Source organism: Calidris pugnax, unplaced genomic scaffold (genome assembly GCF_001431845.1).
Source record: "Calidris pugnax isolate Ruff unplaced genomic scaffold, ASM143184v1 scaffold17, whole genome shotgun sequence".
Lineage (NCBI taxonomy): Eukaryota > Metazoa > Chordata > Aves > Charadriiformes > Scolopacidae > Calidris > Calidris pugnax.
In genome coordinates, this window is record NW_015090794.1 from 8,823,635 (window position 1) to 8,834,712 (window position 11,078).

General features: G+C 38.1%; 1 protein-coding gene across 3 annotated transcripts in view; it reads left to right on the plus strand.

The window, feature by feature from the left end:
• Positions 1-11,078, plus strand: part of GRIN2A (glutamate receptor, ionotropic, N-methyl D-aspartate 2A) — a 186,375-nt gene that overhangs the window by 148,851 nt on the left and 26,446 nt on the right. For all 3 annotated transcript variants that reach the window (XR_001411311.1, XM_014936570.1, XM_014936571.1), the window contains exon 12: positions 8,518-8,705. Coding sequence is in view for 2 of the 3 variants with exons in the window: in XM_014936570.1 (XP_014792056.1) it covers positions 8,518-8,705 (188 nt within the window). In the remaining variant the exon portion in view is untranslated. The remainder of the gene's footprint in view (positions 1-8,517; positions 8,706-11,078) is intronic.

Genomic DNA, 11,078 nt, shown 5'->3' on the forward strand with positions numbered 1-11,078 from the left:
TTCAGGCAACTTCCACAATCAATACCTTAATTTAGTTTGGCATCAAATGGTTTAGGTATCTTAATTTCAATTTACGTTATGATGCTTCCTTTTGGACTTCAATCCTAGATTTGTTTCAGTGTTCATTCTAATATGCATTTTGGTATTACATTCTGAGGGGAATGGTTTTTGATGGAAGTTATAACCATAGTCACCCAAGCTAGGAACTGGAAAATTGGTTTGCAACTGGACAACTGCTCTGTGTGCCAAAAGACTGCAGACATTTAAAGACATTTAGATTTGCTGTTCCATCTAGGCATGTTCTTCAGAGAATCTGTTCACTGAAGTATCAATTCTGAAATCTAATAGCTTAAAAAAAATGTGTGCCTGAATCAGCATAGCTTTCCAGCTTTTACTGCTGAAGTGAGCAGGGTGCAGGGTTTGGACTACAAAACACCACCAAGCTGGCAGCACAGAGATAAAGACTTCCTATGGAATTTCCACTTGTGGCAAGACTTTTTGGCACCATTTTTTCTGAGGGCTGATCCCTGTTCCCCATCACTTGCCATCCTTTCAGGAAATGTAGCTATTCTCACATTCTTGTACTTCTTCCACATGTATTGAAAAGTCTAAATAAATAACAGACTGGGTAGAATCAAATGTGGTGTTCAGGGAACTTTCTAGGGGAGATTGATTTGAAGGCTTTGAAGCCTTCTTTGAAGAACAGGCAAATACTAATATTGGCATTTAAAGGATTACTGGGATCTGAGAAGGCGCTCATTGAGATGTCTGGGGAAGTTCATACCTCTATAGTTTCAAATTATCTATAAACAGAAGCAGACATCATCATGTCCTTCTAAGATGAGACACATTCTCAAGAATTTCTTCATGGCCATAAAATAAATGCGCTGCCTTTCTTTGTAAAAAAAAGAAAACCAGCCTGTCTCCTGTTCAGCTTATCCATGGCAACTTGCCTCTAGGAAAAAAAAATAATTTATAGTAATTTATTTCTAATTCCTTTACTCAGTATCTGAGTGCTCTTCTAATATATTTTTTTTTGTAAAAAAAGGTTATCTCCTATATTGCCATTTTTGTAGTTATCTATGTAATGTTTTTAAATATTATAAAGTACCTGGAAATAAAATGAACAGGTGAAAGTAGCTATATCCCATCTAATCCCTCTTCTTTTGAGAAGAAGCTATTCTAACTTTTAGTATTCATTTGATTTGGGGATGAGATCAGGTGCTTGGTGAAATGTGCTGAATTTATCCTTCATTATGCTATTGTAACTGGGACAAAACCTTTAATCTAAAAATATATTCCCCCTACTCGACTTTTCAAATTTTGTGTTTTGATAAACTGACGCTTTGCAAGTACTTCATTGCTTGGCTTCTGAGACTTGAAGTGGGACACTATTCCATTGCATAAATTAATCATAAAGGCACGCTAAATTTTCCATTCTGTTGTTGCTAAGGGAAATGCTGTAGGGCCTGGGAAGGTGGGTGGGCAGAGGGGCGGTGAAGGGGAGCTCCTGTGAGTGAGGGGGTGACTGTGCCTGTCAGGTACCCTCAGCCAAGTGATGCAGGAAGGTTTGCAGAGGCTTTTCTGGCAGCCTGAGATTGCCCTGACAGGTGAGGTGAAACCGCCACGATCTCTCATGGTGGTGTTAATGTCTGTCAGAGCTTGCTCCTTCGAATTTTGTGTCTGCATTTTCTGGGTGAAGATTGAAGTGAGGACAGTTTGAGCTGGGAGAAAACTTGAAAGCTCATTCCCTGCTAATGAGTTCATCATTTAACAGGGTTAACTTTGCCAACCTGCGTTGTTGCGGGGGGATGGTTGTTAAATTTTCCCCTAATGAATTAGCAATGCCAAGATGTCAAGAAATCCATCCAGTATATGTGAACTTAAGATCTGCGTGGAGCTGTTCGAATATGTGCTAAAAGATAAAGTCAGTGCTAGTGATGAAGTGCCATCAGATAACCTGAAATGCATTTTAGTCAAAACTGGGTAAAAGAAATCATCAGTCCTTCGTGCTAAAGGTTAAATATCTGCTTCTCTTGTTCCAGCAATATCAAAGTGTCACTTTGGAGCACTTTCATTGAAGCCTCATCTTCAGAGCAGCCTTCTTTCCCTTTGAGTGCTGCATCATTCCATAGTGACCTTTTGGCATTAGATCCCCTGGACGTAGTTTGAGAGATGCACAGATGACGTCGTGTCTCTCGTTGTGCACTCTTGACATACATTCTTTTATCCTTTCTGTGGATAAAGAAGGGATAAAATGTAGATTATTAAATTTGTAATACATCAGTAAATCCATCATCGTTTAAAGCCAGTATTTTTGCACTTGCTGCCTTACCAACAATGGTATTGATGATCTCTAAAATATATGCTCATCTTTAATCCAGCCTTAAATGGATAACAGTTTTTTGCCTAATATCAAATTATCAGTGTTACTTTAAGGGCCATGTAAGGCGTCTATTCTGCAGACTATGCAATTTATTTTTAAAAGCAAAAAATCTGAGAAGTAGTGGGTGTTTGCAGAATGTTTTGAATATGAGCTGTGTCTCCAAAATTGTGTTAAGAAGACAAAAAGTATTCTTGATGATGTGGGTGCGGGTAGAGAGGGGAGGACAAAGGTGGTGTTAAAAGTACTGTTTGAGGATGCGCTGGACTGCAGTTTGATATTTGTAATAAGGTAGTAATTTCAAATATCGTGCTTTCAAAAGACACTACTGGAGCCTTATTAAACAGGTATGGCACTTACTATGTAATAATCTTTGTAGTCTCTTTCGCATTTATTTAGAAGCAAATTTGAGGAATAACATCTCTTAGTTTTTTAATTCACCTAGGCAAACCTAAAAAATAGATCTGATTGCATTAACTATCTTTCCTCAGAATAAAATTTATATAATATATAATGAATATTCTTAAATATGTAATTGACCTTTAATTTTTCAGAACAAGGCCCAGAAGGTGCATATTTGAGTTATAAGGTACCTTTATTAAGAATAGTGTAGAAAAGTAATTGTGATACTGCTGTTTACAGCAAAATGCAGTGGAAGCAAATTGCTATGATGGTGCACTCCATATATTACATGCATTCTGGTTTTGTGTAAGTCAAATCTGTGTTAATAATAATACACAGCTTCTGTCTGGCCAGGAAAAGAACATATTTAGGGTGTAAGAAAACATAAAGAAATGAGAGTGAGAAAAATTGCTTCTGAAGTTAATGTCCTGGATCTGACATATGAACGCTGCACTGAATGGTACCCACTTTAGCAAGAAATTAATTCCGCTGCAGATATTGTATGTTTGGATTTACTGAGTAGTTGAAAACTGGAAAGTGACTTCAGTCATGCTTCAGTTTCTCTGATCCTCAATGGAAACACAGTATTATTTGTTCCATAGACTCCAGTGCTTGACAGTAGAATAGATGAATGTGAATAAACAGGACTGCATTAAAGCATCCCTCTTGTTTTCTGAATACTCGACACAGGTCATAACAGTACCCAAAGTAATTGAAAGAGATTGATTTCTAGCATGCTGGATTATTGTTTGTGTCTCCAGAACTATGGAGCAGATCCCCATTTGAGATTTTTCCCTCTTCTTTCCATCAAGAAAACAAAATCCCTGAAGGATCATTTATTTGCTTAAGGGAGCAAAGTAAGATTTTTCAAGTGAGCTATACTTCTGTTGTTGAGGAAGAAGCGATGACTAATAAAGGGACATTTTCTTAATCCTGCTTTTCAATTTTTATCATAGGAATTTGGTGAAAAGTATGTGCCGATAATAAAGATGGGAAAAATTGTAGGGAAGTATTTTCAGCTTTTCTGAAATGACTTTTCTGTACCTTTTCCTCTAACTTTAATTTTCTTTACACAGGCATTTTCTGAATGTGTACAGCAACACTTTAGAGAATGGGTTTTTGCAATAGCTATTCTGATTTTTCAACTCTTATACTTCTCGATGACTCATAAATGTTTAGGTACAAGACTGTCCACATTCGGTTTTCACAGATCTCCCACTTCAAATTATTACATTCCGTAATGCTCTTTCGGGTTATTTTAGAACTATTCCAATTCATAATTTTGCAACACCTGATGTGCTCCTGTGCTGTGTGAGCTAGAATTCTCCCCATCCCCTTTTCTCTTTTGTGCTTGCTAGGTAATGAAGGACATTTGCCTTTGTAGACTCTCTTATATAAATATCCCCAAATGTTTATTTTCTGTCCTACCCAGGATTATTGCAGTAGTTCAGAGGAAGTTTACAAACCTGCCAGTTGCTCAGATGAATCACAGCACTGTAGTCTTCTTCCTCTGTGTTCACTGAAGAGGCCTGGTGTGTTTGGCTAGTTTGTGGCAGTTATAAATCTTGTTTCTTGCTGCATTCCACTTTCTGTAGTTCTCTTTTGTCTTTCTAATAATTCTTCACAGTTTTTTTAAACCTACACAATGTGATAAAGTTTTTCGCCCCCTGAAGTGGCTGCATTGAAGTGACAAGTTAATTGATTCATTTTTGTGTGACTAAGGATTGCAGGAGGCTTTGAGCCTTTCTTGATGTGAGGAGCTGTACTCAGTGCATTTAAGCTGCTTTACAGTGAATATGTAACTTAAATGGCAGAGTGGTCAGCACTCAGAACAATACAAACCTTCTCAGCTCTGTGGCACAGCTGAATTTTGCTGCCACAAGAACAGAGATCCTGGGGCTTGCCGGTCCTTCTGTGGAAAAAGAAGAGTAAGAGGAAAAGGGTGAGGTGTAGAGCACAGCTTCAGGCTTCCCAGTCCTGCCTTGAGAATGGCAAGGCAAGGATGGGCTACTGCCTTCAGCCATCACTGCCACACACACAGCTGGCTCTGCGGGCAGTGCCAAGCCAAGCAGCAGATGTGGCTTTCCCCACCTAGACGTAGCAGGAAGGAAGGTCCTCTGCAGCCCCAGCAGCCTGCTGGCCTGCTCAAATGCTGCCTATGTCTTCTTCCGGAGCTTATGCTCACTGCCATCCCTTCAAACAGCTGGGAAAGGGTCAAATTTTCAGACTTTCCCAGATTATGCTGTCTCAGTTTTTGGAAACTATTATTGAGGAATGTTTAAAGTTGTCTGAAAGTTCTTAAGAAGTCAGAGTGTGAGGAAATTCACCTCCTAGTGAGGGAAGAGTTGGGTGCCCTAACATCTGAGCTTCACTCGTGGCTTGTTACTCCCTGCCCACGCTGCAGGGGTACATCATGTTCTGAAGCTTTGCTTTGCAAGGAATAGTACTTCTGTAATCAGCACAGGGTGAAGAGATAATTAAGCCTTGAGAGGTTATGAGATTTGTGTTGGAAATGGAGAAAATATATTCTGAATATGAGTTTGCATTTGTAGAGAGAAAGACTTTTTCAAGGCAATCAACTTTTTGGTTTACGGTTCAGGCACTGGGCAGCAACTGATAGCAGAACCTTTCAGCACTCAGCATCATGTTTTTAAATTGATTTGCATAATAAGATTTATTGTGACCTTATAGAATAGTATAGAGAAAACCCTCAAGTAAAGCCTTCTGTGTGCTCAGAACCTGCTTTCCTTGTGTGTATCCACTGCAGCTGATACCAGCCTCTCTAAAGGGAAGCTGGGGAGGGAGCCACAGTGAATGAGTGAGACTGTGATTGCTTCTTGTCTTTCTGTCCCAAGGTTTTCCTAAACTGCCGAATAACTGAGGAGGTGAGCTACATGTGTAGAGTGTGATTTCTGGGGTAGCAGAAGACTTTTGCCCTGGAGTCTTTAGCAAAGATACCTTTTTCCTCTGTGTTTCTGACCGAGTCTGTTTTGACAGAAGAAGAGCTGACTGTTTCTATTTTCTCTATGTTTACCAGCATGTGTTTTATATCCCTACATTGCAGAACTATAAATCACAGAATAAACAGATGCCAAATTCAAGAGTGTATTTAACTTAAGCCAGTTTGTTGCGACAGTGTCAGGACCCACAGAGAGGAGCATTACCTTCCAACCCCTTGTTTGAGCCAAAGGTATCCACTGAGAGGGGAAATATCCTTCCTTCCCCACAGATAAAAGCATGAAATTGGATTGTATTGATTATGGTAACTGTCTGCTGTAGATCAGAATTGCTACAAGTATTTTGAGGGTATGGCAAACTGTTTTTCTTATTTTTATCCCCTTGTGTGCCTACCAAAAGGACATGGATTTTTGTTCTTTCTCTCTACTCAAACCAAAGATTGCCTCCAAAGTGCTGAATCAAAGCACATCACTTAGAAGACTGGCCTGGTGCTGAAGGCTACAGGCTTGGGCAGTGTCCCACCCTCCAGAACTGCCTCTTGGCTGTTTCCAGTTCAGTTACCCTCAGTGCTGGGTAGCTATATCTTGTTTCTGAGTTGAATTTGTGACACATCCCTGTCCAGCTCTTTAGCATTTTTTTTTCTCCATGTTCAATTACCTGTTTAAAGGAAGGAGAGAGTCAGACTTCTAGCATTGATGGAGCTAAGCTGACTTTTAAGCTGAGGATTGTACTGAGTCCTGGGGAAGAGTGGAAAAGCCAAAACAAATGATGGCCCAGCTGTTTCTTTTAATGGTTGCATAAGCCACCTGTACATTCCCTAAATTAACTACTTCACTAAATTCTGGTTTGATGGCTGGAATGGTGACTGTTTGGGTAAGTATCCTTGAAGTGAAGCAATAAAGTACAGAAGTAGTGACAGGAACTTCACTTTTTCGTAGCAGCAGACAAAATCCAACAACCTTACCCTCTCCTGGTATTTTTCTTGGTTTAACGTGAGATGGATAGGGGTGTTTTTTAGTGCCACGTTTTTGCTATCTGTTCTAGAGTTCCACAAAAGTTAGAGTTCTGTATGAATCTGTTAATTGATTATTTAAGAATAAACATTGAATTATATCATGAATGGAAGTATATTCTTTTTCTGTCAGCAGCCAAAATCTGATATGCCTAGGTTTTTCTCTGTTCTGTGGATATAAATGAAAAGCTTAATCAACATAAACTGATTTAAGCTAATGGCAAGTATGATTCCAAAACTTCAACACCAGCAGAATTCACAACTGGTACATACCTATACAATATAATTGAAGTTGATGCTCTTATACCTGTTCGTGCCACAATTAATTTATTTTTCTAATTCCCTTTCCATGAAGACAGGTCCCAACTGTTTATGAACAGCATTTTGCCAGCCTTTTTCATTTGCATCCCATCAGAAGATGTTAGCAGAGCTCCATAGTAATGCCTTCCAGCTCTTCAAAGGCAGGGCAGGCAGTGCCAGTGAGGGTGGCAGGGCGAGACTCCTCCTGCACCAACCTGTGAAGCCCATGGTGTAGCTGTGTCCTCCCCATTGCTCTGACTCCTATGGGATGGGCAAAGATGTTGAAAAGGGAGAATATGTTGCTGGGGAAGGTAATAATTTTGTTTAAGTGTCTCATTTAGGTGGGGTTTGGACTGAGAGGGTAGGTTTTTCCTATTACCTCTATATTCTGCTAATCTTGTGCAAGTGGTAGAAATCTTAAAGGGTTTGGCTGTAGAAGAGGGCAGCAATACAAAATATACTTAAGTTTTACTTTTTTCCATTTAAAGATTGCATATGAATTTTTGTAGAATGTCTTTTCTTTCTTTGAGGTCTACTGCTGGCAAGTGATTGTCCTTCTAAACAGCCTCCTCTTCCTGTGTATGTGCTTTAATTGGCTTATAGTAGATGCACTTTTATTTTGTGAAATATCCATGCCCCTGTCTCTTCTAACACTTGCTTTACAGTACTTAAAAAAATTATCCCTGAAGAACACTGCCTTTTTTCCTTCCCTTACTGGTTTCCTTTTCTTCTATTTTTTTTGTGTTCCCTGTATAACTTAAGGAATGGGATTATCCCATTCTTATGTTTTTAGGTAGGTGGGCTGAAAGGCTTGAAATTTTCCACAAGTTCCTGCTGTGCTCCAGGTACAAAAATAATATGTTTGGAACAGCAAATCATAAAGAAATATTTTTTATAATTTTAAAGCAGGATTTAGATAGTAATATCAGATATTCTCCAATACATTCCTTTGTTTTAGCAAGGACTTAACCTCCACCTTCATTGTTTATTTTTGGAAAAAGACATAAAATAACAGTGTGTGTGTAAAACTGGTGAAGTCACGTTTTCAGTCTTATTCAGTATTTTAAATAAGCTAATTGGTTATTGTTGTTTCAATTCTAAATTCTCTATTGTAACTTGTGTTGCTTTTGGAGATCATTTTCCATCTTAAGATATTTATTTTGAGATTTTGAGAGCAAAAATACAAAGATAACAGGGCAAGACATTTTGTAGCTTGGTTTCTCCTGCTCAGTATTTTTTAACAGCATCTCTTAAAATAGAAATGCAAAACTATGTGTCCTACTTTCCCCTCACTAAAATAGATGCCTTTTGTTAATTTTAGATACAGCAGAGCAGGATATGTAATTAATGATATCAAAGAATCCATATGATATTCAACAGGGTCCTAACATCAAGGACAAAAGAAGTCTGACAACAGCTGTCCCTAATGATTTGGTTTGTAAAATGTTTTCTTTTATTTCAGGAAGTTGGATGCTTTCATCTATGATGCAGCAGTGCTGAATTACAAGGCTGGAAGAGATGAAGGCTGCAAACTTGTCACAATTGGGAGTGGGTACATCTTTGCCACTACGGGCTATGGAATAGCACTTCAGAAAGGATCACCTTGGAAGAGACAAATTGACCTAGCCCTCCTTCAGTTTGTTGGAGATGGTAGGGACCAACCTTTTTCCTCTCTTCTCTTTCTCTTTGTGTGCACAGTTAATGCAGTTTTAGTAGCTCTGAGCCTTTTACTCCTGTTCTCTTACAGTCTTTAAAAAAACCCAAACAAATACAATACAAATGAGTAACATTATTTCTTGGTGCTGAGACAGGAATTCTCTTCCACTCTGTTCTAACTCACCTCACCACCAAGGACATTTGCATCTATTTTCAGAAAGTGTTTTCATATACATCACAAAGTAATGCTGGCCTCAATGTTAAAGAGCATTTCTAAATTTATTTATCTTCTTTTTTTTATTTTTGCCTTTGAGCAATTCCTGAGGAGTTTTTGCTTGGTAGATGAATTATCTTTCAGCACGACTGTTTCGCTGCTTAAAAGTATTTCTCTCAGTTCTGAACTGGTGTGAGTGATCCCTAGTCTAGGGTGGATTAATTTAAACTTCTGGTTAAATAATGTTTATGGAGCTGAAGTAGGGTGACTAGTTTAATTGGTTTTTCAGACTGCTATTTTTCATTGTAACACAAAAATAGAAGAATTTAAATGCTCTTGGCTCTTCTGCCCTGGAGAAGAAGAAAACATACTGCACATCTTTGATATATTTGTAGACCGTAATAATGACTCAATCACCACATAGGGCTTCAACTACATTTTGATAGTAGAAATGTCTTTGCCACAGTGAAACTTCAAGCCTTTCACGTGTGCATGCAAATAAAAGTATAGTTTAAAAAAAATCTGTGTTACAGCTGACCAAAATCCTCCATCAGATTGGAACATGGTGTTACATAGTCATTGGGATATTTCCTATTACATAGATGCATGTTTTAATTTTGCATTTCTCTGTCAGTGAAAAAGAGGGCTTTATTGAAAAATAAATATGTACTTAAGATCACCAATAGCATGCCATTGAGACAAAGAATGGTAAATTTCTGTATTAATGTGACAGGTTAAATGGCAAAGTACAGGACCGTAGCATAGTGGCCTCCTGTTCCATAAAGAACAAGACATTAATTTTCATACTGGAGACAGAGAGTGTGTTAGTCTCCCAGCACATGGATTATATTGCTATTATAATGCTAAACGACTGGAGGAGATGCAATCATCATGAGTGATGCATTTTTTCTGGTGTACATGTAGAGATACCAGTGTCATCATTATTGATCTGTTGGATTTAGAGAGGCTTATGGAAGAAACATCGCTTGTTTCTGCTAAGGAATGAATATATGATCCATAATAACAAGGTTTCAAGCAATTACATATTCCTGTTTTAAACAGTTGCAATTAATTGACTAAAATATTTGCTTTATTTTTCTATTTGTGAATATTTTTTGGATAGAATATTTTTTAATGTGTGTAATACTACTAAAAAGTGTTAGGTGCTGTGATTCTGACCCATTTTTAGGTAGGAAATTTGAATGAGGGAAGTTGAATTATTTGTCCCATACTAAAGAAGAAAATGCTTCTGTAGCCGGAAGGAGGATCTGAAGTGTCTTTCTCAGTTGTGGGCTTAACCCCTCCTGATATTGCATCAGCATCACTGAGGTTTTCATTCTTTTCACCATGCATTTCTTCATGCTCGCTCGTTCATCATCTTTGATACTTCTCATCCAAGAAAAAGGATTGAAATCACAGGGAAAGAAAATAAACTAAATAGACGGGAAAGTATTTGAAGCTGTTAAAGAAAAAGCTTGTCAAAATACCAAAGGTATTGATTCATTTTTATGCATCACTTTGTCGCTGAATATCAGGGAGAAAACAAAATGGATGAGAGGAAAGAGGAAAAAATCTTACCATGTATTTGCACTTTGAGCTGTGGATTTACATGGCATATGAATGCTTATATCTTTAACCCATTTTTAGTAACTGAAGATAATACAAATGAATTGTCTGCAAAACTCAGTATTAAAACTTCCATATGAATAGTTTATAGCATTGCAGTAGATACAGATGGCATTCAGGTGAATGAAACCTTGTCATGAAGTGTCAGCTCCCATGTTCATCTTGCTCAGATACTACTTCAGAAGACAAGCAAGTTTTGCGTGTGCAAACCATGGGGATTGGGAATGTGTTCATGGTATTTTTTCAGTTGTATTTTTATATACCTTTAGAAGGTACCCTGAACAACCTATGAATGCTAAAATGTTCATTTTCTCTTGTAAAGTATCCTTAAATTTGTTCAGAAAATGGTGTGGGCACTATTAAAGAGAATAGCGACTGGATATATATGATGCGTAGGAATTATTGTAGGTAAGTTTCCTGTAGTCCCAGAAATGCTTGCTACCTTGTCTCACTTCATTGGTGTAGATGGTAATTTTCAGAAGAAATACCCCAAACAAACAGGGGGAGGGGGGGGGGGGGGGGAAGAG